This window comes from Triturus cristatus, chromosome 7, assembly GCF_964204655.1.
Source record: "Triturus cristatus chromosome 7, aTriCri1.1, whole genome shotgun sequence".
NCBI classification, from domain to species: domain Eukaryota; kingdom Metazoa; phylum Chordata; class Amphibia; order Caudata; family Salamandridae; genus Triturus; species Triturus cristatus.
Window position 1 is genome coordinate 1,737,487,126 of NC_140590.1, and position 27,738 is coordinate 1,737,514,863.

Sequence of the window (27,738 nt, forward strand, 5' to 3'; positions counted from 1 at the left end):
TACTATCTGCGCATTGTACGGCCCAAATACTGATGACCCCAGCGTGTTTGATACGCTCAATCTTGAGCTAGCACACAAGTCAGGAGAGTTGATATTGCTTGGGGATATTACTTGTGTAATAAGTTACAAAATTGATACGATGAATCAAGCCGCTACATCCTGCAGGGTGAAAACTGGGCATTCAATAGTAGATATGGCCCGGGTCCATGGGCTAGTGAATCTTCGGAGGACGTTTGATCCAGACGTGCTGGGATATTCTTATTATTCCATACCTCACAAACCATACTCTAGGATTGCTGAGGTGCTTGTGAGATGATACAACAATGAAAAATTTAGGTTTGTCCTAAGATTACTTCTGATCACAACCCTGTAGTTGTTATGCTTCAGCTATTGGATTTTAGTTAATAAAGGCGTAGATGGAAATTTCCCAGGTGACTATTATTGAATTTAGACTATAAAACTAGAATAACCAACCTACTGAGAGAGTTTACAATGGTAAAAGTTGGCTCTAATGCTTCATGTATGGTTTGGGACTCCATCTCCTCTCACTTCCACCCCTCCTCCACCTTTCCCCCTACATCCCCTTTCACTTCCACCCCTCTTCTACCTTTCCTCGTCCATCGCCTCTCATTTCCACCCTTCCTCCAACTCTACTCCTTCTCCTTTCACTGCCTCCCCTCCTCTACTTCTCCTTCTCCTCTCACTGCTCCTCTCACTACTCCTGTACCTCTCCTCTCACTACTCCTCTACCTCTCCTCTACCTCTCCTCTCACTACTCCTCTACCTCTCCTCTCCTTCTCCCCTCACTGCTCCTCTACCTCTCCTTCTCCTTCTCCTCTCACTGCTCCTCTACCTCTCCTTCTCCTCTCACTGCTCCTCTACCTCTCCTTCTCCTCTCACTACTCCTCTACCTCTCCTCTCACTACTCATCTACTTCTCCTTCTCCTCTCACTGCTCCTCTACCTCTCCTTCTCCTCTCACTACTCCTACCTCTCCTTCTCCTCTCACTGCTCCTCTACCTCTCCTTCTCCTCTTACTGCTCCTCTACCTCTCCTTCTCCTCTCACTACTCCTACCTCTCCTTCTCCTCTCACTGCTCCTCTACCTCTCCTTCTCCTCTCACTACTCCTACCTCTCCTTCTCCTTCTCCTCTCACTGCTCCTACCTCTCCTTCTCCTCTCACTACTCCTCTACCATCCTCACTGCTCCTCTACCTCTCCTTCTCCTCTCACTGCTCCTCTACCTCTACCCCTCCTTCTCCTCTCACTACTCCTCTACCTCTCCTTCTCCTCTCACTGCTCCTACCTCTCCTTCTCCTCTCACTACTCCTACCTCTCCTTCTCCTCTCACTGCTCCTCTACCTCTCCTCTCACTAATCCTCTACCTCTCCTCTCCTTCTAATCTCACTGCTCCTCTACCTCTCCTTCTCCTCTCACTACTCCTCTACCTCTCCTTCTCCTCTCACTGCTCCTCTACCTCTCCTTCTCCTCTCAGTACTCCTCTACCATCCTCACTGCTCCTCTACCTCTCCTTCTCCTCTCACTGCTCCTCTACCTCTACCTCTCCTTCTCCTCTCACTACTCCTCTACCTCTCCTTCTCCTTCTCCTCTCACTGCTCCTACCTCTCCTTCTCCTCTCACTACTCCTACCTCTCCTTCTCCTCTCACTGCTCCTCTACCTCTCCTTCTCCTCTAACTACTCCTACCTCTCATTCTCCTCTCACTACACCTACCTCTCCTTCTCCTCTCATTGCTCCTCTACCTCTCCTTCTCCTTCTCACTGCTCCTCTACCTCTCCTTCTCCTTCTCACTGCTCCTCTACCTCTCCTTCTCCTTCTCACTGCTCCTCTACCTCTCCTTCTCCTCTCACTGCTCCTCTACCTCTCCTTCTCCTCTTACTGCTCCTCTACCTCTCCTTCTCCTCTCACTACTCCTACCTCTCCTTCTCCTCTCACTGCTCCTCTACCTCTCCTTCTCCTCTCACTACTCCTACCTCTCCTTCTCCTTCTCCTCTCACTGCTCCTACCTCTCCTTCTCCTCTCACTACTCCTCTACCATCCTCACTGCTCCTCTACCTCTCCTTCTCCTCTCACTGCTCCTCTACCTCTACCCCTCCTTCTCCTCTCACTACTCCTCTACCTCTCCTTCTCCTCTCACTGCTCCTACCTCTCCTTCTCCTCTCACTACTCCTACCTCTCCTTCTCCTCTCACTGCTCCTCTACCTCTCCTCTCACTAATCCTCTACCTCTCCTCTCCTTCTAATCTCACTGCTCCTCTACCTCTCCTTCTCCTCTCACTACTCCTCTACCTCTCCTTCTCCTCTCACTGCTCCTCTACCTCTCCTTCTCCTCTCAGTACTCCTCTACCATCCTCACTGCTCCTCTACCTCTCCTTCTCCTCTCACTGCTCCTCTACCTCTACCTCTCCTTCTCCTCTCACTACTCCTCTACCTCTCCTTCTCCTTCTCCTCTCACTGCTCCTACCTCTCCTTCTCCTCTCACTACTCCTACCTCTCCTTCTCCTCTCACTGCTCCTCTACCTCTCCTTCTCCTCTAACTACTCCTACCTCTCATTCTCCTCTCACTACACCTACCTCTCCTTCTCCTCTCATTGCTCCTCTACCTCTCCTTCTCCTTCTCACTGCTCCTCTACCTCTCCTTCTCCTTCTCACTGCTCCTCTACCTCTCCTTCTCCTTCTCACTGCTCCTCTACCTCTCCTTCTCCTCTCACTACTCCTCTACCATCCTCACCGCTCCTCTACCTCTCCTTCTCCTCTCACTGCTCCTCTACCTCACCTCTCACTAATCCTCTACCTCTCCTCTCCTTTTCATCTCACTGCTCCTCTACCTCTCCTTCTCCTGTCACTGCTCCTCTACCTCTCCTCTCACTACTCCTCTACCTCTCCTTCTCCTTCTCCTCTCACTGCTCCTACCTCTCCTTCTCCTATCACTACTCCTACCTCTCCTTCTCCTCTCACTGCTCCTCTACCTCTCCTTCTCCTCTCACTGCTCCTCTACCTCTCCTCTCACTACTCCTCTACCATCCTCACTGCTCCTCTACCTCTCCTTCTCCTCTCACTACTCCTCTACCTCTCCTTCTCCTCTCACTGCTCCTCTACCTCTCCTTCTCCTCTCACTACTCCTCTACCTCTCCTTCTCCTCTCACTGCTCCTCTACCTCTCCTTCTCCTCTCAGTACTCCTCTACCATCCTCACTGCTCCTCTACCTCTCCTTCTCCTCTCACTGCTCCTCTACCTCTACCTCTCCTTCTCCTCTCACTACTCCTCTACCGCTCCTTCTCCTTCTCCTCTCACTGCTCCTACCTCTCCTTCTCCTCTCACTACTCCTACCTCTCCTTCTCCTCTCACTGCTCCTCTACCTCTCCTTCTCCTCTAACTACTCCTACCTCTCATTCTCCTCTCACTACACCTACCTCTCCTTCTCCTCTCATTGCTCCTCTACCTCTCCTTCTCCTCTAACTGCTCCTCTACCTCTCCTTCTCCTCTCACTACTCCTCTACCATCCTCACTGCTCCTCTACCTCTCCTTCTCCTCTCACTGCTCCTCTACCTCACCTCTCACTAATCCTCTACCTCTCCTTCTCCTTCTCACTGCTCCTCTACCTCTCCTCTCACTACTCCTCTACCTCTCCTTCTCCTTCCCCTCTCACTGCTCCTACCTCTCCTTCTCCTATCACTACTCCTACCTCTCCTTCTCCTCTCACTGCTCCTCTACCTCTCCTTCTCCTTCTCCTGTCACTGCTCCTCTACCTCTCCTCTCACTAGTCCTATACCTATCCTCTCCTTCTCCTCTCACTGCTCCTCTACCTCTCCTTCTCCTCTCACTACTCCTCTACCATCCTCACTGCTCCTCTACCTCTCCTTCTCCTCTCACTACTCCTCTACCTCTCCTTCTCCTCTCACTGCTCCTCTACCTCTCCTTCTCCTCTCAGTACTCCTCTACCATCCTCACTGCTCCTCTACCTCTCCTTCTCCTCTCACTGCTCCTCTTCCTCTACCTCTCCTTCTCCTCTCACTACTCCTCTACCTCTCCTTCTCCTTCTCCTCTCACTGCTCCTACCTCTCCTTCTCCTCTCACTACTCCTACCTCTCCTTCTCCTCTCACTGCTCCTCTACCTCTCCTTCTCCTCTAACTACTCCTACCTCTCCTTCTCCTCTCACTACACCTACCTCTCCTTCTCCTCTCATTGCTCCTCTACCTCTCCTTCTCCTTCTCACTGCTCCTCTACCTCTCCTTCTCCTTCTCACTGCTCCTCTACCTCTCCTTCTCCTCTCACTGCTCCTCTACCTCTCCTTCTCCTCTCACTGCTCCTCTACCATCCTCACTGTTCCTCTACCTCTCCTTCTCCTCTCACTGCTCCTCTACCTCACCTCTCACTAATCCTCTACCTCTCCTCTCCTTTTCATCTCACTGCTCCTCTACCTCTCCTTCTCCTGTCACTGCTCCTCTACCTCTCCTCTCACTACTCCTCTACCTCTCCTTCTCCTCTCACTGCTCCTCTACCTCTCCTCTCACTACTCCTCTACCTCTCCTCTCCTTCTCCTCTCCCTGCTCCTCTACCTCTCCTTCTCCTCTCAGTGCTCCTCTACCATCCTCACTGCTCCTCTACCTCTCCTTCTCCTCTCACTACTCCTCTACCTCTCCTCACTGCTCCTCTACCTCTCCTCTCACTACTCCTCTACCTCTCCTATCCTTCTCCTCATTGCTCCTCTACCGCTCCTTCTCCTCTCACTACTCCTACCTCTCACTGCTCCTCTACCTCTCCTTCTCCTCTCACTACTCCTCTACCTCTCCTCACTGCTCCTCTACCTCTCCCTCTCCTCTCACTGCTCCTCTACCACTCCTCTCACTACTCCTCTACCTCTCCTCTCCTTCTCCTCACTGCTCCTCTACCGCTCCTTCTCCTCTCACTACTCCTACCTCTCCTTCTCCTCTCACTGCTCCTCTACCTCTCCTTCTCCTCTCACTACTCCTACCTCTCCTTCTCCTCTCACTGCTCCTCTACCTCTCCTCTCACTACACCTCTACCTCTCCTCTCCTTCTCATCTCACTGCTCCTCTACCTCTCCTTCCCCTCTCACTACTCCTCTACCTCTCCTTCTCATCTCACTGCTCCTCTACCTCTCCTTCCCCTCTCACTACTCCTCTACCATCCTCACTGCTCCTCTACCTCTCCTTCTCCTCTCACTGCTCCTCTACCTCTACCTCTCCTTCTCCTCTCACTACTCCTCTACCTCTCCTTCTCCTTCTCCTCTCACTGCTCCTACCTCTCCTTCTCCTCTCACTACTCCTACCTCTCCTTCTCCTCTCACTGCTCCTCTACCTCTCCTTCTCCTCTCACTACTCCTACCTCTCATTCTCCTCTCACTACACCTACCTCTCCTTCTCCTCTCATTGCTCCTCTACCTCTCCTTCTCCTCTCACTACTCCTCTACCTCTCCTCTCCTTCTCCTCACTTGTCCTCTACCGCTCCTTCTCCTCTCACTACTCCTACCTCTCCTTCTCCTCTCACTGCTCCTCTACCTCTCCTTCTCCTCTCACTACTCCTACCTCTCCTTCTCCTCTCACTGCTCCTCTACCTCTCCTCTCACTACTCCTCTACCTCTCCTCTCCTTCTCCTCTCATTGCTCCTCTACCTCTCCCTCTCCTTCTCGCTGCTCCTCTACCTCTCCTTCTCCTCTCACTGCTCCTCTACCTCTCCTTCTCCTCTCACTACTCCTCTACCTCTCCTTCTCCTCTCACTGCTCCTCTACCTCTCCTTCTCCTCTCACTACTCCTCTACCATCCTCACTGCTCCTCTACCTCTCCTTCTCCTCTCACTGCTCCTCTACCTCTCCTCTCACTAATCCTCTACCCCTCCTCTCCTTCTCATCTACCTCTCCTTCTCCTCTCACTACTCCTCTACCATCCTCACTGTTCCTCTACCTCTCCTTCTCCTCTCACTGCTCCTCTACCTCTCCTCTCACTAATCCTCTACCTCTCCTCTCCTTCTCATCTCACTAATCCTCTACCTCTCCTTCTCCTCTCACTGCTCCTCTACCTCTCCTCTCACTACTCCTCTACCTCTCCTTCTCCTTCTCCTCTCACTGCTCCTACCTCTCCTTCTCCTCTCACTACTCCTCTACCATCCTCACTGCTCCTCTACCTCTCCTTCTCCTCTCACTACTCCTCTACCTCTCCTCTCCTTCTCCTCACTGCTCCTCTACCGCTCCTTCTCCTCTCACTACTCCTACCTCTCCTTCTCCTCTCACTGCTCCTCTACCTCTCCTTCTCCTCTCACTACTCCTACCTCTCCTTCTCCTCTCACTGCTCCTCTACCTCTCCTCTCCTTCTCATCTCACTGCTCCTCTATCTCTCCTTCTCCTCTCACTACTCCTCTACCTCTCCTTCTTCTCCTCTCACTGCCCCTACCTCTCCTTCTCCTCTCACTGCTCCTCTACCTCTCCTCTCACTACTCCTCTACCTCTCCTCTCCTTCTCCTCTTACTGCTCCTCTACCTCTCCTTCTCCTCTCACTACTCCTCTACCATCCTCACTGCTCCTCTACCTCTCCTCTCCTTCTCATCTCACTGCTCCTCTACCTCTCTCTCTCCTCCTCCTCTCACTGCTCCTCTACCTCTCCCTCTCCTCTCACTACTCCTCTCCTCACTGATCCTCTACCTCTCCTCTCCTTCTCATCTCACTGCTCCTCTACCTCTCCACTCCTTCTCATCTCACTGCTCCTCTACCTCTCCACTCCTTCTCATCTTACTGCTCCTCTACCTCTCCTCTCCTTCTCCTCTCACTGTTCCTCTACCTCTCCTCTCCTTCTCATCTTACTGACCTCTCCTCTCCTTCTCATCTTACTGCTCCTCTACCTCTCCTCTCCTTCTCCTCTCACTGCTCCTCTACCTATCCTCTCCTTCTCCTCTCACTGCTTCTCTACCTCTCCTTCTCCTCTCACTACTCCTCTACCATCCTCACTGCTCCTCTACCTCTCCTTCTCCTCTCACTACTCCTCTACCTCTCCTTCTCCTCTCACTGCTCCTCTACCTCTCCTTCTCCTCTCAGTACTCCTCTACCATCCTCAATGCTCCTCTACCTCTCCTTCTCCTCTCACTGCTCCTCTACCTCTACCTCTCCTTCTCCTCTCACTACTCCTCTACCTCTCCTTCTCCTTCTCCTCTCACTGCTCCTACCTCTCCTTCTCCTCTCACTACTCCTACCTCTCCTTCTCCTCTCACTGCTCCTCTACCTCTCCTTCTCCTCTAACTACTCCTACCTCTCCTTCTCCTCTCACTACACCTACCTCTCCTTCTCCTCTCATTGCTCCTCTACCTCTCCTTCTCCTTCTCACTGCTCCTCTACCTCTCCTTCTCCTTCTCACTGCTCCTCTACCTCTCCTTCTCCTCTCACTGCTCCTCTACCTCTCCTTCTCCTCTCACTACTCCTCTACCATCCTCACTGCTCCTCTACCTCTCCTTCTCCTCTCACTGTTCCTCTACCTCACCTCTCACTAATCCTCTACCTCTCCTCTCCTTTTCATCTCACTGCTCCTCTACCTCTCTTTCTCCTGTCACTGCTCCTCTACCTCTCCTCTCACTACTCCTCTACCTCTCCTTCTCCTCTCACTGGTCCTCTACCTCTCCTCTCACTACTCCTCTACCTCTCCTCTCCTCTCCTTCTCCTCTCACTGCTCCTCTACCTCTCCTTCTCCTCTCAGTGCTCCTCTACCATCCTCATTGCTCCTCTACCTCTCCTTCTCCTCTCACTACTCCTCTACCTCTCCTCACTGCTCCTCTACCTCTCCTCTCCTTCTCCTCTCACTACTCCTCTACCTCTCCTCACTGCTCCTCTACCTCTCCCTCTCCTCTCACTGCTCCTCTACCACTCCTCTCACTACTCCTCTACCTCTCCTCTCCTTCTCCTCACTGCTCCTCTACCGCTCCTTCTCCTCTCACTACTCCTACCTCTCCTTCTCCTCTCACTGCTCCTCTACCTCTCCTTCTCCTCTCACTACTCCTACCTCTCCTTCTCCTCTCACTGCTCCTCTACCTCTCCTCTCACTACACCTCTACCTCTTCTCTCCTTCTCATCTCACTGCTCCTCTACCTCTCCTTCTCCTCTCACTACTCCTCTACCTCTCCTTCTCCTCTCACTGCTCCTCTACCTCTCCTTTTCCTCTCACTGCTCCTCTACCTCTCCTTCTCCTCTCACTACTCCTCTACCATCCTCACTGCTCCTCTACCTCTACCTCTCCTTCTCCTCTCACTGCTCCTCTACCTCTACCTCTCCTTCTCCTCTCATTGCTCCTCTACCTCTCCTTCTCCTTCTCACTGCTCCTCTAACTCTCCTTCTCCTCTCACTACTCCTACCTCTCCTTCTCCTCTCACTACTCCTACCTCTCATTCTCCTCTCACTACACCTACCTCTCCTTCTCCTCTCATTGCTCCTCTACCTCTCCTTCTCCTTCTCACTGCTCCTCTACCTCTCCTTCTCCTTCTCACTGCTCCTCTAACTCTCCTTCTCCTCTCACTACTCCTCTACCTCTCCTTCTCCTTCTCCTTTCACTGCTCCTACCTCTCCTTCTCCTCTCACTACTCCTACCTCTCCTTCTCCTCTCACTACACCTACCTCTCCTTCTCCTCTCACTGCTCCTCTAACTCTCCTTCTCCTCTCACTACTCCTCTACCTCTCCTTCTCCTCTCACTACTCCTACCTCTCCTTCTCCTCTCACTGCTCCTCTACCTCTCCTTCTCCTCTTACTACTCCTACCTCTCATTCTCCTCTCACTACACCTACCTCTCCTTCTCCTCTCATTGCTCCTCTACCTCTCCTTCTCCTTCTCACTGCTCCTCTACCTCTCCTTCTCCTTCTCACTGCTCCTCTACCTCTCCTTCTCCTCTCACTACTCCTCTACCTCTCCTTCTCCTCTCACTGCTCCTCTACCTCTCCTTCTCCTCTCACTACTCCTCTACCATCCTCACTGCTCCTCTACCTCTCCTTCTCCTCTCACTGCTCCTCTACCTCTCCTCTCACTAATCCTCTACCTCTCCTCTCCTTCTCATCTCCCTGCTCCTCTACCTCTCCTTCTCCTCTCACTGCTCCTCTACCTCTCCTCTCACTACTCCTCTACCTCTCCTTCACCTTCTCCTCTCACTGTTCCTACCTCTCCTTCTCCTCTCACTACTCCTACCTCTCCTTCTCCCCTCACTGCTCCTCTACCTCTCCTTCTCCTCTCACTACACCTACCTCTCCTTCTCCTCTCATTGATCCTCTACCTCTCCTTCTCCTTCTCGCTGCTCCTCTACCTCTCCTTCTCCTCTCACTGCTCCTCTACCTCTCCTTCTCCTCTCACTACTCCTCTACCTCTCCTCTCCTTCTCCTCACTTGTCCTCTACCGCTCCTTCTCCTCTCACTACTCCTACCTCTCCTTCTCCTCTCACTGCTCCTCTACCTCTCCTTCTCCTCTCACTACTCCTACCTCTCCTTCTCCTCTCACTGCTCCTCTACCTCTCCTCTCACTACTCCTCTACCTCTCCTCTCCTTCTCCTCTCATTGCTCCTCTACCTCTCCTTCTCCTTCTCGCTGCTCCTCTACCTCTCCTTCTCCTCTCACTGCTCCTCTACCTCTCCTTCTCCTCTCACTACTCCTCTACCTCTCCTTCTCCTCTCACTGCTCCTCTACCTCTCCTTCTCCTCTCACTACTCCTCTACCATCCTCACTGCTCCTCTACCTCTCCTTCTCCTCTCACTGCTCCTCTACCTCTCCTCTCACTAATCCTCTACCCCTCCTCTCCTTCTCATCTACCTCTCCTTCTCCTCTCACTACTCCTCTACCATCCTCACTGCTCCTCCACCTCTCCTTCTCCTCTCACTGCTCCTCTACCTCTCCTCTCACTAATCCTCTACCTCTCCTCTCCTTCTCATCTCACTAATCCTCTACCTCTCCTTCTCCTCTCACTGCTCCTCTACCTCTCCTCTCACTACTCCTCTACCTCTCCTTCTCCTTCTCCTCTCAATGCTCCTACCTCTCCTTCTCCTCTCACTACTCCTCTACCATCCTCACTGCTCCTCTACCTATCCTTCTCCTCTCACTACTCCTCTACCTCTCCTCACTGCTCCTCTACCTCTCCTCTCCTTCTCATCTCACTGCTCCTCTACCCCTCCCTCTCCTCTCACTGCTCCTCTACATCTCCTCTCACTGCTCCTCTACATCTCCTCTCACTACTCCTCTACCTCTCCTCTCCTTCTCCTCACTGCTCCTCTACCGCTCCTTCTCCTCTCACTACTCCTACCTCTCCTTCTCCTCTCACTGCTCCTCTACCTCTCCTTCTCCTCTCACTACTCCTACCTCTCCTTCTCCTCTCACTGCTCCTCTACCTCTCCTCTCCTTCTCATCTCACTGCTCCTCTATCTCTCCTTCTCCTCTCACTACTCCTCTACCTCTCCTCTCCTTCTCCTCTCACTGCTCCTCTACCTCTCCTTCTCCTCTCACTACTCCTCTACCATCCTCACTGCTCCTCTACCTCTCCTCTCCTTCTCATCTCACTGCTCCTCTACCTCTCTCTCCCCTCCTCCTCTCACTGCTCCTCTACCTCTCCCTCTCCTCTCACTACTCCTCTCCTCACTGATCCTCTACCTCTCCTCTCCTTCTCATCTCACTGCTCCTCTACCTCTCCACTCCTTCTCATCTCACTGCTCCTCTACCTCTCCACTCCTTCTCATCTTACTGCTCCTCTACCTCTCCCTCTCCTTCTCCTCTCACTGCTCCTCTACCTCTCCTCTCCTTCTCCTCTCACTGCTCCTCTACCTCTCTGTCTCCTCTCACTGCTCCTCTACCTCTGTCTCCTCTCACTGCTCCTCTACCTCTCCTCTCACTGCTCCTCTACCTCTCCTCTCACTACTCCTCTACCTCTCATCTCCTTCTCTTCTCACTGCTCCTCTACCTCTCCTTCTCCTCTCACTGCTCCGCTACCTCTCCTTCTCCTCTCACTGCTCCGCTACCTCTCCTTCTCCTCTCACTGCTCCTCTACCTCTCCTCTCACTGCTCCTCTACCCCTCCTCTCACTGCTCCTCTACCCCTCCTCTCACTGCTCCTCTACCCCTCCTCTCACTGCTCCTCTACCCCTCCTCTCACTGCTCCTCTACCCCTCCTCTCACTGCTCCTCTACCTCTCCTCTCACTACTCCTCTCCTTCTCCTCTCACTGCTCCTCTACCTCTCCTTCTCCTCTCACTGCTCCTCTACCTCTCCTTTTCCTCTCACTGCTCCTCTACCTCTCACTACTCCTCTACCTCTCCTCTCCTGCTCCTCTTACTACTCCTCTACCTCTCCGCACTGCCCCTCTACCTCTCCTCTCCTTCTCCTCTCACTGCTCCTCTACCTCTCCTTCTCCTCTCACTGCTCCTCTACCTCTCCTCTCACTGCCCCTCTACCTCTCCTCTCACTGCTCCTCTACCACTCCTCTCACTGCTCCTCTACCTCTCCTCTCACTACTCCTCTACCTCTCCTCTTCTTCTCCTCACTGCTCCTCTACCTCTCCTTCTCCTCTCACTACTCCTCTACCTCTCCTCTCACTGCTCCTCTACCTCTACCTCTCCTCTCACTGCTCCTCTACCACTCCTCTCACTGCTACTCTACCTCTCCTCTCACTACTCCTCTACCTCTCCTTCTCCTCTCACTGCTACTCTACCTCTCCTCACTGCTCCTCTACCTCTCCTCTCCTTCTCCTCTACCTCTCCTCTCCTTCTCCTCTCACTGCTCCTCTACGTCTCCTTCTCCTCTCACTGCTCCTCTACCTCTCCTTCTCCTCTCACTGCTCCTCTCCTCTTCCATCTCCTCTCACTGCCACCCTCCTCCACCTCTCCTCTATCTCATCTCACTACCACCCCTCCTCCTGTCTCCTCCCCACCTCTACTCCATCTCCTCACAATGCCAGCCCTCCCCACCTCTCCTCAATCTTCTCTCACTTCCACCCCTCTGCCTCCTCTCCACTGCCACCCCTCCTCCACCTCCCCACCTTTCCACCTCTCCTCCTTCATATCCTCCATCTCCTCTCACTGCCACCCCCCACCTCTCCTCTCACTGCCACTCCTCCTTCTCCTCTCACTTCCACCCCTCTTCTTGTCTCCACCCTCACCTCCCCTCCTCTCACTTCCACCCCTTCTCCGCCTCTCCTCCTTCATATCCTCCCACTGTCACCCCTTCCCCACCTCTCTTCCTCCTTCTCCTCTCACTGCCACCCTTCCTCCATCTCCTCCCACTGCCACCCCTCCCCCACCTCTCCTCCTCCATCTCCTCTCCCTGCCACCCCTCCCCCACCTTTCCTCCTCCATCTCTTCTCACTTCCACCTCTCCGCCTGTCTTCTTTCACTGCCACCTCTCCTCTCACTGCCACCCCTCCTCCACCTTTCCTTCATCTCCTCCCACTTCCTCCCCTCCCCCTCCTTTCCTCCCTCTCCTCACACTGCCCACCCTCCTCCACCTCTCCTCCTCTATTTCCTCTCACTTGCACCCCTTCCCCCACCTCTCCTCTCACTTCTACCCCTACCCCACCTCTACTCCTTCTCCTCTCACTGCCACCCCTCCCCACCTCTCCTCCTCCATCTCCTCTCCCTTCCACCCCTCCTTTCCCCACCTCTCCTCATCCCCTCCCACTGCCACTCCTCCCCCACCTCTCCTCCTCCATCTCTTCTCACTTCCACCTCTCCGCCTGTCTTCTTTCACTGCCACCCCTCCTCCACCTTTCCTTCATCTCCTCCCACTTCCTCCCCTCCCCCTCCTTTCCTCCCTCTCCTCACACTGCCCACCCTCCTCCACCTCTCCTCCTCCATTTCCTCTCACTTGCACCCCTTCCCCATCTCTCCTCTCACTTCTACCCCTACCCCACCTCTACTCCTTCTCCTCTCACTGCCACCCCTCCCCACCTCTCCTCCTCCATCTCCTCTCACTTCCACCCCTCCTTTCCCCACCTCTCCTCATCCCCTCCCACTCCTCCCCCACCTCTCCTCCTCCATCTCCTCTCACTTCTACCCCTCCCCAGTGCTTTAAATGGGCCGGTACTGAGTACCGGCACTTCCAAATGTTCTAGCCGTCAGTACCAGCACTTTTCTTTTGTCAGGGAGAGTACCGGTACCCTGATTGATGGCACGGCAGGCTCAGGTTCGGTATGTCCTCCAACACAGGGGATCTCGCAATCGCACTGAGGGTCTGAAGTAGACTTTTGCAGGGACGCTGCTAAAGTCTAGAGGCGCCCCTTTGTATTTCCTCACACTGCAGGGGTTTGAGAGGGCTTGCATCCCGCTGTGATTAACAGTGCCAGGTCGACTCTAGGCAGACCCTGCACTGTTAATTAGGCGTGCAACAAGCATTCAGGTGAAAGTGCTTTAGCCACCCCCCTGTCAGGTGCGTGAAATGGCCTAGGCTGGGGCTGTGGTCAGTAATCCAGTCCCATTAAGAGGTATTGAAGAGACCTACAAAAGCGAGCGGCAGTGCAGGACAATCCTACACCTTCCTCAAAACCGGTTTTCTTTTCATGTTATTTTTTTTTCAGCCCAGGAGCTGCTTCCCTTTGTGTGCTTCTCCAACACTAATGGCTGCATTTACATAACAGAGAGAGATCCATGGGTGTGAAGATAGCCCTGCCCAAAGAGCAATGAATAGCAGGGAACGCTGCATCTCCAGGAATGAGCTCACATTACAACTGACAATGGGTCTGGTTGGGGGAACCCGAGATGAACATAGAAGGAAGGGGGAGGGAGGAATGTAAAAAAGTGATGTGACAGGTGAAGTTAGGATTGACACTTCTGCAGACTAAAAATACCAGATAGGTGTTCAGTTCTGAAATCGGAGCTTAGAAATGGCATTTTGACACAAATTTGTGTAAAGTTAAAAATCTGCTGTATTTCTTCTTAACTTTAATAAATATATATATATATATATATATATATATATATATATATATATATGTGTAAATGTTAAAATATCATCCTGTTTGGCTTTCATTTTGTGTAATGATTAAGCCTGTTTTGTTTACATAAACACATTTCTCGTGTTTTAATATGTGCTGCAACTTGCATAGAAGTCATTATGTATGATCATGTCTTGCCCTTAGCCCCGCCCCTATCCCCGCCCACTTGCCACACCTCTAGCTCATTTTAATGAGTACCTGCACTTACTTTTCCCCATTTAAAGCACTGCCCCTCCCCACCTCTCCTCCATTTCCTCACACTGCTACCTCTCCACTCAATGCCACCCCTCCCCACTTCTACTCTTTCTCCTCCCACTGCCACCCCTCCACCACACACCACTCCTCCACACACCACTCCTCCACCTCTCCTCCTCTCACTTCCACCTCTCCTCCACCACTCCTCCAGCTCTCCTCTCCGGTCTCCTCACACAGCCCCCGCCCTCCTCCTTTTCCCTTTCTATCGTTCTCGCGCATTTTTGGCAGGTTGTCTCATCTGACTGTGCCGCTGTCAGCACAGCCTTGGGTGCCCAGGGTGAAGAAGCCCCGCCCGGCTCCAGTGCCGCTGCTTTCGAACTAGTTCTCGGGCAGTTTCTGAAGCGATGGAACAGCTCACGGAGGAGACCCTCTCTCTGCCCACAGCCAGAGGGCACGGATCAGGACCAGACACGGCGGCAGTGCCCTCCGAGGTGATGCGGCCCCTCTCCGCAGCCACGGTGGAGCTCCAGCCGCCCAATGAGGAGCCCAGAGCCGGCCCTAGACTCAGCTGGTTCGGGCATCGGAAGACAGGTGAGTTTGGGGTGCCCTCCTCCTCTCACTGCTCCTCTACCTCTCCTCACTGCTCCTCTACCTCTCCTCTCCTTCTCCTCTCACTGCTCCTCTACCTCTCCTTCTCCTCTCACTGCTCCTCTACCTCTCCTTCTCCTCTCACTGCTCCTCTCCTCTTCCATCTCCTCTCACTGCCACCCTCCTCCACCTCTCCTCTATCTCATCTCACTACCACCCCTCCTCTCCATTTTCTCTCACTACCACCCCTCCTCCTGTCTCCTCCCCACCTCTACTCCATCTCCTCACAATGCCAGCCCTCCCCACCTCTCCTCAATCTTCTCTCACTTCCACCCCTCTGCCTCCTCTCCACTGCCACCCCTCCTCCACCTCCCCACCTTTCCACCTCTCCTCCTTCATATCCTTCATCTCCTCTCAGTGCCACCCCCCACCTCTCCTCTCACTGCCACTCCTCCTTCTCCTCTCACTTCCACCCCTCTTCTTGTCTCCACCCTCACCTCCCCTCCTCTCACTTCCACCCCTTCTCCGCCTCTCCTCCTTCATATCCTCCCACTGTCACCCCTTCCCCACCTCTCTTCCTCCTTCTCCTCTCACTGCCACCCTTCCTCCATCTCCTCCCACTGCCACCCCTCCCCCACCTCTCCTCCTCCATCTCCTCTCCCTGCCACCCCTCCCCCACCTTTCCTCCTCCATCTCTTCTCACTTCCACCTCTCCGCCTGTCTTCTTTCACTGCCACCTCTCCTTTCACTGCCACCCCTCCTCCACCTTTCCTTCATCTCCCCCCACTTCCTCCCCTCCCCCTCCTTTCCTCCCTCTCCTCACACTGCCCACCCTCCTCCACCTCTCCTCCTCTATTTCCTCTCACTTGCACCCCTTCCCCCACCTCTCCTCTCACTTCTACCCCTACCCCACCTCTACTCCTTCTCCTCTCACTGCCACCCCTCCCCACCTCTCCTCCTCCATCTCCTCTCACTTCCACCCCTCCTTTCCCCACCTCTCCTCATCCCCTCCCACTGCCACTCCTCCCCCACCTCTCCTCCTCCATCTCTTCTCACTTCCACCTCTCCGCCTGTCTTCTTTCACTGCCACCTCTCCTCTCACTGCCACCCCTCCTCCACCTTTCCTTAATCTCCTCCCACTTCCTCCCCTCCCCCTCCTTTCCTCCCTCTCCTCACACTGCCCACCCTCCTCCACCTCTCCTCCTCTATTTCCTCTCACTTGCACTCCTTCCCCCACCTCTCCTCTCACTTCTACCCCTACCCCACCTCTACTCCTTCTCCTCTCACTGCCACCCCTCCCCACCTCTCCTCCTCCATCTCCTCTCACTTCCACCCCTCCTTTCCCCACCTCTCCTCATCCCCTCACACTGCCACTCCTCCCCCACCTCTCCTCCTCCATCTCCTCTCACTTCTACCCCTCCTCCCCACCTCTCCTTCATTTCCTCACACTGCTACCTCTCCACTCAATGCCACCCCTCCCCACTTCTACTCTTTCTCCTCCCACTGCCACCCCTCCACCACACACCACTCCTCCACACACCACTCCTCCACCTCTCCTCCTCTCACTTCCACCTCTCCTCCACCACTCCTCCAGCTCTCCTCACCGGTCTCCTCACACAGCCCCCGCCCTCCTCCTTTTCCCTTTCTATCGTTCTCGCGCATTTTTGGCAGGTTGTCACATCTGACTGTGCCGCTGTCAGCACAGCCTTGGGTGCCCAGGGTGAAGAAGCCCCGCCCGGCTCCAGTGCCGCTGCTTTCGAACTAGTTCTCGGGCAGTTTCTGAAGCGATGGAACAGCTCACGGGGGAGACCCTCTCTCTGCCCACAGCCAGAGGGCACGGATCAGGACCAGACACGGCGGTAGTGCCCTCCAAAGTGATGCGGCCCCTCTCCGCAGCCACGGTGGAGCTCCAGCCGCCCAATGAGGAGCCCAGAGCCGGCCCTAGACTCAGCTGGTTCGGGCATCGGAAGACAGGTGAGTTTGGGGTGCCCTCCGAGGTGACCCGTCCCTCGCCCTGTTCGCAGCCGGAGCGCCCACGGCAGTGTTGGAAGCAGTAGCAAAGCCCTCCGAGTCCGAGGAGACGGGTGCACTGTAGGGCACAAAGTAGTAGGACCAGAGACTGGGGCAGTGCCCTCCGAGGAGACCTCCTCCCTGTACGTAGGTAGAGGGCTCTGGGTAGGATCAGAGACTGGGGCAGTGCCCTCCGAGGAGACTCTCTCTCTCTCTCTCGGGCACGAGGTAGGACCAGAGACGGTGGCAGTGCCCTCCGAGAAGACCATGCTCCTGCCCACAGCCACAGTAGAGCGCCAGCTCTACGCTGATGACCACAAAACTGCACTGGGGCATTAGAAGGGAGAACAGGTGAGGTTTGGGGGCAGGACTGCTGGCACGGGTTGTGAGAAGTTGGCCTGGTATATGATGTTCACTAGTTAAAGTGACCACCTTGTACCATGCCAAGCAACCCTTATGGTGTGGTTGGAAGTCAACCTTTTCGGACTAGCTGCCCTAGTGGTAGCGTAGGCTAAGCAGTCTTTGAGGCTAAACTCGTGAAGCGTGTTAAGCAAGCTGTTTTACCAAATGCAACCCCCTTTTATAGCAATGAAAGGACACCACACAGATATATATTCAAAATATATATGTATTTATTTCTCAAAGTAACCCCTAGTCTCTTTATGAGCACAGGAGCACAAATCGTCAAACAAGATTACAGTAGAATACACAGAAGTTGCACTTTATATGGATAGGCCCTGGTGGCCGCTCAAACCATATACTAAAATAGTGGTATAAGTACCACGAACAGAAAGGGGAAAAGGCCTAGGGCCTCTAGAATCGCTGGGCCTACAAGGAGCTAACTTCAGTTAGTGACCAGGAGGTCCACGGGTTGCATGTGCAGAGCAAATAGTCACACGCGAGCTCCCATAGGTTTTCAATGGGTGCGTAAAAGTTACAAAGTTACTGCAAAAAGGATCTTCCGGGTGGACTATGAACTCAAGATTGGAAACACAGACACTAGAGAGGATACTCTACACTTGGGCACTGGAGTGCCAGCTTTACCTCACCCACAGGAAGCGGGTGCGTAGGTGTCGAAGTGCGTCGGGTTTCTTCTATCTGTTCAATGGAGCCTGAAGACAAAGATGCTGCAGGCGGTCGGCCCGGAAGAGATGCGGTGGATCCAAGAGTGGATCGGAGTTGTTGAAGACCTGTAAGCAGAGGGGACAGTGTTCACAGTCACTAGCCAGTGACCAGCCTGGCACCAGGTGGGTACCAGGCGATGTCTGGTGCAAACAGGAAGGAAGGTGTAGCTTGTCTCTGCAGCCACATGGTCCCTGAAGGTCGACGACGTCCAGGAGTCGGTTCATGAGCTGTCCCACGCAGGCTCTCGCTGTCGGCGGTGTCGGCGACTTGATCGAAGCAAACAAGCCTTGGCAAAAGCAATTGTTGTGGAAAACGAAATAAGCTGATGGTTCTGACCAGCAAGGTCAGAGGGATTGCTCCTTTGGAGGGGAGCAAGGGCCAGTCTGGAGCAACCAGACCAGTGGTGTATTTCTTGAAGTTCGTCGCCAAGATGGCCACTAGTCAGCGGGCCAGCAACCGGTTAGGCGCGTCGAGTGGCAAAATGCAGAAGGGCCCCACGCAGATCGTGGAGATGCTGGAGGGCTCACCTTTGGTGCAGATGCTGCTCGGGTGTTGGGCTTCTCAGATCCCAAAGCACAACTTGGAGGGAGCCTCGGTTGTGCGCTTGCAGCTTGTCGTGGTCTTTTCAAGATGGCTGGCTCCACGTGTCTCGGTGCCTCCACGGGTCTCCTCTTTTCAGGGACTGTGGATCGGGCGGTGAGAGGTCTGGAGGTCCAGGTCTTGTCAGTCTCTGGGCTCGGGCTCCGGCGGGAGGCGGCGGCAAAGCAGACGTTGATTCGCTGGATGGTGCTTGCGTTAGCAAGGTGGTCACTCCCTGACCACAGGGGAGATTGGCTTCAGTCCTCTGTGCGGCAGAGCGTTGAAGTTCCCGTCTTCTTCTTAGTTTCAAGTTGATTCCAGGATGTCTGAAGTCTTAGGACACAGCTCCTACCTTTAAGCGGATTCTAGGGGCCGGACTACCTGCTAGGTCCCTCCCTAAGGGTGGGACCAGGAAGGGGGGTGGTTACACCCCCAATCCTTTGTCCAGCTCGCCCCAGGCCCGGGACTGGTGTGCCCCAGGACCGGATTGAACTGGCATATGCACCGAGGCTCCTTGTGAGCCTCAGGCATGTCTGGTTTCTTTCAAGCCCTACCTGACCAATACACAAAATCCTGTCTGGGGTGGTGCTCGCACCTCCCCTGGCAGGAAACCCTTTGTCCACGTCTCCCAAGCTGGAAGGACTCCCAGCAGCAGGAGGGCAGACTTGTGTCTGTGGTGGCAGCATCCATTTTGTGGAGCTGAGGCTATGTCTGATTTTACCCGGGTTTCAGGTACTGTGCATGTCGTGTCCCTCTAGAAGGGTGGAATGCTAACCCCATCGCCAGAATTGGCGAGGGGTCAGTATTCCAATTCGTATGACACCTTACTCGACATGTTTTGATAAAGCCAAACCAAAGATTGCATTTAACCGCGAGGTTCATAATGCACTTAAGAGTATATGGTATGACGATATCTGTAAACAGTAGAAGGAAGTTCCAGCTCATGCCAGAGCACCATCTCACATGGAACCAAGCACTCTGCCTTCAGGATTGTTAAGGCCTGCCATAGGAGTGACTTATAGGTTAACATGTGTCCCATTTAAGGGTAGGTATAGGTATACTACACCTAAGTAAGAGGTGGTTACACCAACTTACCCCAGCTGAGTGATCAGCCAGTTATGTCAAATTTGTTAGGCCAGTCCAGGGGTGGCATAATACATGCTTCAGCCCCTGGTAGGCCTTAGATACACCAATGCCCTGGGTACCTAGTGTACACTGGTACAGGGGCTCACAGGGTGATCCACTTCCAATTGGTTATGCACCTAGGGTGCATAGTGTAAATTTAGTAGAGAGAACAGCAGGCTGGGGGTCTGATTGGCAGGCCCACAGCCTCAATATGTCAAAAACCAGTGAAGCAAAAAGCAAAAATTTGGGGTGACCATAGGATAGCAGACCCTACTCTCCTACACAACCCCCCCCAAACGCAGGGACATTAAACTAGCCTTGACCAGTCTCGTCTTCATGTCCTAAGTGGAAGTACCTGGAGAGACCATCTGCATTCCCATGGTCAGTACCTGGCCGGTGCTCCACTGTAAAGTCCATACCCTGTAGGGAAATGGACCACCTAAGCAGTTTGGGGTTTTCACCCTTCATCTGATTTAGCCACAAGAGTGGCTTATGGTCGGTCTGAATCTTGAAGTGAGTGCCAAACAAGTATGGCCTCAGCTTCTTCAGGGCCCACACCACAGCAAAGGCCTCCCTCTCAATAGCTGACCAATTCTTCTCTCTGGGGGTCAACCTTCTGCTAATAAAAACAATGGGTTGGTCTTGACCATCTACATTAAGTTGTGACAGCACAGCTCCCACACCCAACTCAGAAGCATCTGTTTGGACAATAAACTCTTTGGAGTAGTCAGGACTTTTCAGGATAGGTGCAGAGCACATGGCCTCCTTCAGGTCATCAAATGCCTTTTGACAGCTTACTGTCCACTGAACCTTTTTGGGCATCTTCTTGGATGTCAGATCATTAAGAGGAGTCACAATGGACCCATAGTTCTTAACAAACTTCCTGTAGTACCCAGTCAAGCCCAAGAAAGCTCGAACTTGAGTCTGGGTGGTTGGAGGGGACCAGTCCTTGATGGATTGTATCTTACTCTCCAGTGGTTGAACTTGGCCTCCACCTACAAGGTGGCCCAAATACACAACCTTACTCTGCCCTATCTGGCACTTAGTAGCCTTGATAGTGAGGCCTGCCCTTTGCAGAGCCTCAAGAGCCTTCTTCAGGTGGATCAGGTGATCCTCCCAGGTGGAGCTAAAGACAGCAATGTCATCAAGATATGCTGCACAAAAGTCATCCAACCCAGTAAGGACTTGGTTCACCAGCCTTTGGAAGGTGGCAGGTGCATTCTTCAGACCAAAGGGCATCACCACAAATTGGTAGTGCCCACCTGGGGTTGAGAATGCTGTTTTGGCCTTAGACTCCTCAGCTAATCTGATTTGCCAATAGCCAGCTGTCAAGTCAAATGTGCTCAAAAACTTAGCAGAAGCTAGTTTGTCTATGAGCTCATCTGCCCTTGGAATAGGGTGTGCATCTGTCCTGGTGACAGCATTGAGACCCCTGTAGTCCACACAGAACCTCATCTCTCTCTTGCCATCTTTGGTGTGAGGTTTGGGGACCAGAACCACTGGGCTAGCCCAGGGGCTCTCTGAGGGTTCAATGACACCTAATTCCAGAATTTTGCGTACCTCAGCCTTTATACAGTCCCTGACGTGGTCAGGTTGTCTGTAAAGCTTGTTCTTTACAGGCAGACTGTCACCAGTGTCCACCACATGGGTACACCAGTCAGTTTGGCTAGGTATTGGGGAAAACAGATGTTGAAATGATTGTAGAACTTGTCTACATTCAGTCTGCTGATGGGCAGTGAGGTTGCCTCCAAGGGTCACTCCTTCAACTGAGCCATCTTCAGGGTTCTGAGACAACAGGTCTGGGAGAGGGTCACTCTCTTCCTCCTGTCCCTCATCTGTAGCCATGAGCAAGCCCATGTCTGCCCTGTCAACATATGCTTTTAACCTGTTAACATGGAGTACCCTGTGGGGACTCCGGGGAGTTCCTAGGTCCACCAAGTAGGTGACCTCTCCCTTCTTTTCCAGGATTGTATGGGGTCCAGACCATTTGTCTTGGAGTGCTGCTGGGGCCACTGGCTCCAACACCCATACCTTCTGTCCTGGCTGAAACTCAACCAAGACAGCCTTTTGGTCATGCCAAGCTTTCTGTAAGGCCTGGCTTGCCTCAAGGTTTTTGGATGCCTTCTCCATATACTCAGCCATCCTGGAGCGGAGACCAAGTACATAGTCCACTATGTCTTGTTTAGGCTTTTTGAGAGGTAACTCCCATCCTTCCTTCACTAAACACAGTGGGCCTCTTACAGGGTGCCCAAACAACAATTCAAAGGGGCTGTAGCCAACCCCCTTTTGTGGGACCTCTCTGTAAGCAAACAGAAGGCAGGGTAGAAGGATGTCCCATCTTCGCCTGAGCTTTTCAGGTAATCCTTTGATCATACCCTTTAGGGTCTTGTTGAATCTCTCAACAAGCCCATTGCATTGTGGGTGATACGGGGTGGTGAACTTGTAGTTGACACCACATTCCTTCCACATAGCTGTTAAGTATCCTGACATGAAGTTGGTACCTCTGTCAGAAACTACCTCCTTAGGAAACCCCACTCTGGAGAATACTCCCAGCAGGGCCCTGGCCACAACAGGTGCTGTAGTGGTCCTAAGGGGAATTGCCTCTGGATACCTGGTGTCATGATCCACTACCACCAGTATAAATCTCATCCCAGATGCAGTGGGAGGATCCATGGGACCCACTATATCTATTCCCACTCTTTCAAAGGGGACCCCCACCACAGGTAGTGGTATTAGGGGGGCCTTTGTTGTGCCACCTGATTTGCCACTGGCTTGGCAGGTCACACAGGAGCGACACAACTCCTTTGTATCTTCATTCATGTGAGGCCAGTGAAAGTGAGGGACAAGCCTGTCCCAAGTCTTGTTCTGGCCTAAGTGTCCTTCTAAAGGAATATCATGGGCCAAGGTAAGAAGGAAGCCCCTAAATTGCAGAGGTATAACCAACCTCCTGGTTGCACCAGGCTTGGGGTCTCTAGCCTCTGAATAAAGGAGCCCATCATCCCAATACACTTTATGGGTACCTTGAGCATTCCCAGCAGCCTCAGCAGCAGCCAGCTGTCTGAGGGGTTCAAGAGAGGGACAGGATAACTGAGCCTGCCTCAAGTCAGCCCTTGAAGGTCCCCCTGTCCCCAGAAACTCAACCTGATCAGGTTCAAGCTCTTCAGGGACAGTTCCTTCAGGGTTCTCTAGATCAGCTTCCTGGGAAGGTTGATCATCACTCTGAGGCAGGGGGGAAGGCACATCCTTGACCCTCCTGTTCTTCTTCTTGGTAGGTGCTTGGTCCATTGTTCCAGGATCCAAGACCTGTGGTTCAGTAAGGCACTTTTTGGCCTGTGACCTGGTCACAGCAAGGACATGTGGTGATATACCTAACATCTCTGCATGTGTCCTGTACTCCACTTCAGACCATAGAGAACTCTCTAGGTCATTGCCCAACAAACATTCTACTGGGAGGTCTGCACTAACCACAACCCTTTTGAGGCCAGTTACCCCTTCCCATGAGAAGTTAACAACTGCCACACTATGTGAAGTAGTGGCATTGCTGGCATTGGTCACCAGGTAGTTCTCACCTGGTATGTACTGTCCAGGGTCCACAAAGCCTGGTGTCACCATAGTGACACTGGCACATGTGTCCCAGTAGGCTTGAGCCACTTTTTCATTAATTAAAGGAGTCTGTCTGTACTTGCCCAGGTTACTGGAGCTCACAGTCAGGGACAAATCAATGTCCCCATCGCAGATCAGGACTGCCTGTGTCAGGGTTCTGTCTAAGTCAGAATCTCCTTCAGTTCCCATAGTGATTCCCACTAGACCCTTTGTCTGGGGACCAACACTGCTAACAGTAGTACTGGGAGCAGGTGCCTTAGGGGCAAGAGTGTTGGGGGCTCCACCCTTTTTACAATCACTAGTCCAGTGAGTTGTATTCTTGCAAGAATTGCACCAGGGTTTCTTTTGACCTTCTTTCTTCTTCCCTTTAGGCTGGGACCCACCCTCTTTAGTACTAGTTTGGGGCCCTGTTGAAGACTTCTGGTCTTTAGATTTCTGATCTCCACCCTTTTGGTCTGTTTTCTTCTGATCACCCCCTTGGCCCTGGTTCTGGTTCTTTTGCTTAACCCTGGTTCTGACCCATTTGTCTGCTTTCTTTCCCAATTCTTGGGGAGAGGTCAGATCGGAGTCAACCAAGTGTTGATGCAGTTGCTGGTTTTGACAGTTATTTAAAATCTGTTCTCTCATCATCAAATTGTACAATCCTGTATAATCAGATACCTTACTTCCCAGCAACCAACCCTCCAAAGCCTTAGTGGCACATTCAATGTATTCAGACCAGTCCTGAGTCTGTGTCTTCTGGGTGTCTCTGAAAATTAACCTGTACTGTTCAGTGGTTAAGCCTAACCCATCAACTAGGACACTCTTCAGGACTCTGTAATTTCTGACATCCTCTTCTCTAACAGTGAGGAGTCTATCTCTGCCTCTCCCCTCAAAGGAGAGCCATAAGATTGCTGCCCACTGGTCTTCAGGAACCTGCTGCACTTTGCAGGCTCTCTCAAGAGCAGTCATCCATTTGTGGATGTCATCCCCACTTTTGTAGGGGGGCACAACCTTGGACAGGTTCCTATTATCAAAGACCCTATCTTTGTCCTTAGGGACAATGCTGCCACCAGTGGGTATAGACCCACTCTCTTTACGCTGCCTAGCCTTGCTCAGTTTCTCTTCCATCAGGGCTACTTCTAGCTCCTGCTTCCTGATCCTCAGCCGGGCTTCTTGCATTCTGGCCTCATGCTCCCTCCTCTGAGGGGTGGTCATCCTTCTCCTGGAGTGACCTTGAGAGCCTCTAGAGGTATGAGAAGCATTAGATTCACCTGAGTGATTCCTTTGCCTCCCAGACCCCTGGTTAAGTCCACTGGGGAGATCCAATGGGGTGATCCCATTGTCAGTCCCCAATAGCCTTATGTTAGCTGGGCCACGTATAACACTTGGCACTGGGCTAATTCTCCCTTCATCCTCACTACCTTCTGTATCCCCACCACTTTCCTCCTCTGTAGTATGATTCTCATCTAAGGGATGGCTATTGGAAAGGGGTACTTCAGTAGCATCTTCAGAAGGGGGGGCCTCCTGTTCCTGTCCCTAAGGGGGCTAACTGGGAGGCTTTCCTGAGAGCTTTCTGATCTTCATCAGCCTGTAAAAGCTCTCTGAGTTCAGCAGAAGTAGGATTCTTGGGCTGTTTAAGGCCCCTGATATTTGCCAACTGCCTGAGCTCATTTTGATTAAGGGTAGCAAAGATGGATGGTGCCCTCTGGGGGTCACTCTCAACAGAGATGGGTACAGTGGACCCCTCTGCCCCAGCCATTGCTCTTAAGTGTGGGTGGATGTGTTGCAATCTACCTACACTTGGGTTTACCTACTAAACCTATCTAGTAGTTGTAGTCAGGGTGTGCTACTCCCTTTGCTCTACAACAGCGGTACTCAAAGTACGGCCCGCAGGCCAGTTGCGGCCCGCCAGCCCTTTCCATGCGGCCCTCGAGTAAAACAACAGACAGTTGGCAATCAACTGCAATTCCGCCTGTTGTTATTCCTCGGGGGCCGCATTCACTGGGTAAAGAAGCATCCGCAAAACCAGTGCCTCGCAAGCAGAGGCGCAACTAGAGCTAAATTTCGGCGGCGGGGGGAGGGGGGGGGGTGAATCTTTTAAGCTTTAGGCAGAGTGGATCTGATTTCGGGGGAGGGGGGGGGGGCCTGAATCTTTAAGCAATAGGCAGAGTGGTGCTGCAGGGCCTCTTAGAAGGGGTGAAACAGCGAGGCCTCATTAACATGCAAATGGTCTTTTAAAGACCTGTGAAGTGCTCGGGTGCGGCTGTGTGTGCGCAGCGAGGCTGTCTCATCCCGGCTGCCACACGCGACGGGGGTGGGGGGGGGGGCTGAAGCCCTTTGAGTCCAATGGGTGTTGCGCGCCTGATGGCCTGTGTTACCCAAGCAACCTCTCGCAGATCCTCTGCCCTTAAAACTCGATGGGAGATAAGACGAGTGAACAGCAGCGCAAGGACCTGCTTTTTCAGCAGTCTCTCCTCTGCGGGCCGCACACCACCGTAGGCATCTCTTATGCCTCTCACCAGGGCCCACGAGCCTCGATTTGCTCCTACCCCTCTGTGGCGAACAGGCTAGCATCGCTGGTGCTGCCCTACCTGCGGCCTCACAATGCGGCCTCCCCAAACCCACCCAAGCCCGGGAAGCTGTCTCATCCCGAGCTGCCACACAGCGAGAGGGAGGGAGACAGCGAGAGACAGCGAGAGGGAGGGAGACAGAGAGAGAGAGAGACCGAGAGGGAGGGAGACAGAGGGAGGGAGAGAGAGGGGGAGGGAGACAGAGAGAGAGAGAGGGAGACAGAGAGAGAGAGAGGGAGACAGGGAGAGAGAGAGGGAGACAGGGAGAGAGAGAGGGAGACAGGGAGAGAGAGAGGGAGACAGGGATAGAGAGAGGGAGACAGGGAAACAGGGAGAGAGAGAGGGAAACAGGGAGAGAGAGAGGGAAACAGAGAGAGAGAGGGAGACAAAGAGAGGGAGACAGAGGGAGATGGAGGGAGACAGAGGGAGATGGAGGGAGACAGAGGGAGACAAAGGGAGGGAGACAAAGGGAGGGAGACAGAGGGAGGGGGAGACAGAGAGAGGGGGAGACAGAGAGGGGGAGACAGAGAGAGGGGGAGACAGAGAGAGGGGGAGACAGAGAGGGAGACAGAGAGTGAGGGAGGGAGACAGAGAGTGAGGGAGTGAGACAGGGAGGGAGGGAGACAGAGAGGGAGGGAGACAAAGGGACACAGACAGAGGGAGACAGAGAGAGAGAGGGATACCGGGAGAGAGAGAGTGAGACCGGGAGAGAGAGAGTCCCTGTTTGGCAGTATGTCGTATGACCAAATGGGCTGCTCTATATGAGACAGCACGTTGCGTACGATATACTGCCAAACAAGGACTCGGGGAACTTACATTCGCATACTACTGACTGTGTGAGCCTCTGAGGAAGAGAGTCATCGAAACGCGTCGGGCTCAGTCAGGTGTGAATAATTATAGGCAAGCGCGACGAACCATACCTAATAAAAGCTTGTGGGGAAAAGCAGCTTGTGTTCAAGTGCGGTTCTTCTGATGGACAAATCCCCAATGAACTGTATACATATGTGTGTGTGTGTGTATGCTGGGTCTGGTGGCTCAGTGGACGAATGCGTCCGCTGCAGGGGTCTGTGTTCAACCTCATGGTCAGTTTTTTTTAGTTGCTCTAGCCCCGCCCCCTCCACCACTGACCCCGCCCCCACAGGTGCGGCCCTCGGCCACAAACCACACTGTAAATTTGGCCCCCGAGAGAAAGTTTGTGAGTACCCCTGCTCTACAACAACTAAGTTCAGTAGAACTTAAGTATATCTAATCTTGTTTTATATGTACCTACAGGTACCTATGTGATCTTTCAAATGGTAACCAAGAGATTACAATGGTAAAACACAGCAAGCTCAAATCCAACCGCTGCTCACCAATGTTAGAAGTTGGCCTGGTATATGATGTTCACTAGTTAAAGTGACCACCTTGTACCATGCCAAGCAACCCTTATGGTGTGGTTGTAAGTCAACCTTTTCGGACTAGCTGCCCTAGTGGTAGCGTAGGCTAAGCAGTCTTTGAGGCTAAACTCGTGAAGCGTGTTAAGCAAGCTGTTTTAACAAATGCAACCCCCTTTTATACCAATGAAAGGACACCACACAGATATATATTCAAAATATATATGTATTTATTTCTCAAAGTAACCCCTAGTCTCTTTATGAGCACAGGAGCACAAATCGTCAAACAAGATTACAGTAGAATACACAGAAGTTGCACTTTATATGGATAGGCCCTGGTGGCCGCTCAAACCATATACTAAAATAGTGGTATAAGTACCACAAACAGAAAGGGGAAAAGGCCTAGGGCCTCTAGAATCGCTGGGCCTACAAGGAGCTAACTTCAGTTAGTGACCAGGAGGTCCACGGGTTGCGTGTGCAGAGCAAATAGTCACACGCGAGCTCCCATAGGTTTTCAATGGGTGCGTAAAAGTTACAAAGTTACTGCAAAAAGGATCTTCCGGGTGGACTATGAACTCAAGATTGGAAACACAGACACTAGAGATGATACTCTACACTTGGGCA

The 27,738-nt window shown here is 52.9% G+C and overlaps 1 protein-coding gene across 2 annotated transcripts in view; it reads left to right on the forward strand.

Moving 5' to 3' along the window:
• Window positions 1-27,738, forward strand: part of LOC146812949 (uncharacterized) — a 502,088-nt gene that overhangs the window by 68,457 nt on the left and 405,893 nt on the right. Inside the window, exon 1 of one of the 2 annotated variants that reach the window (XM_085619986.1) lies at window positions 16,395-16,721. The exons of the other annotated variant lie outside the window; for it this stretch is intronic. Coding sequence (XP_085476112.1) covers window positions 16,535-16,721 — 187 coding nt within the window. The 5' untranslated portion in view covers window positions 16,395-16,534. Of the gene's footprint in view, window positions 1-16,394; window positions 16,722-27,738 lie in introns of those variants that run through there. 2 annotated transcript variants of the gene reach the window in all.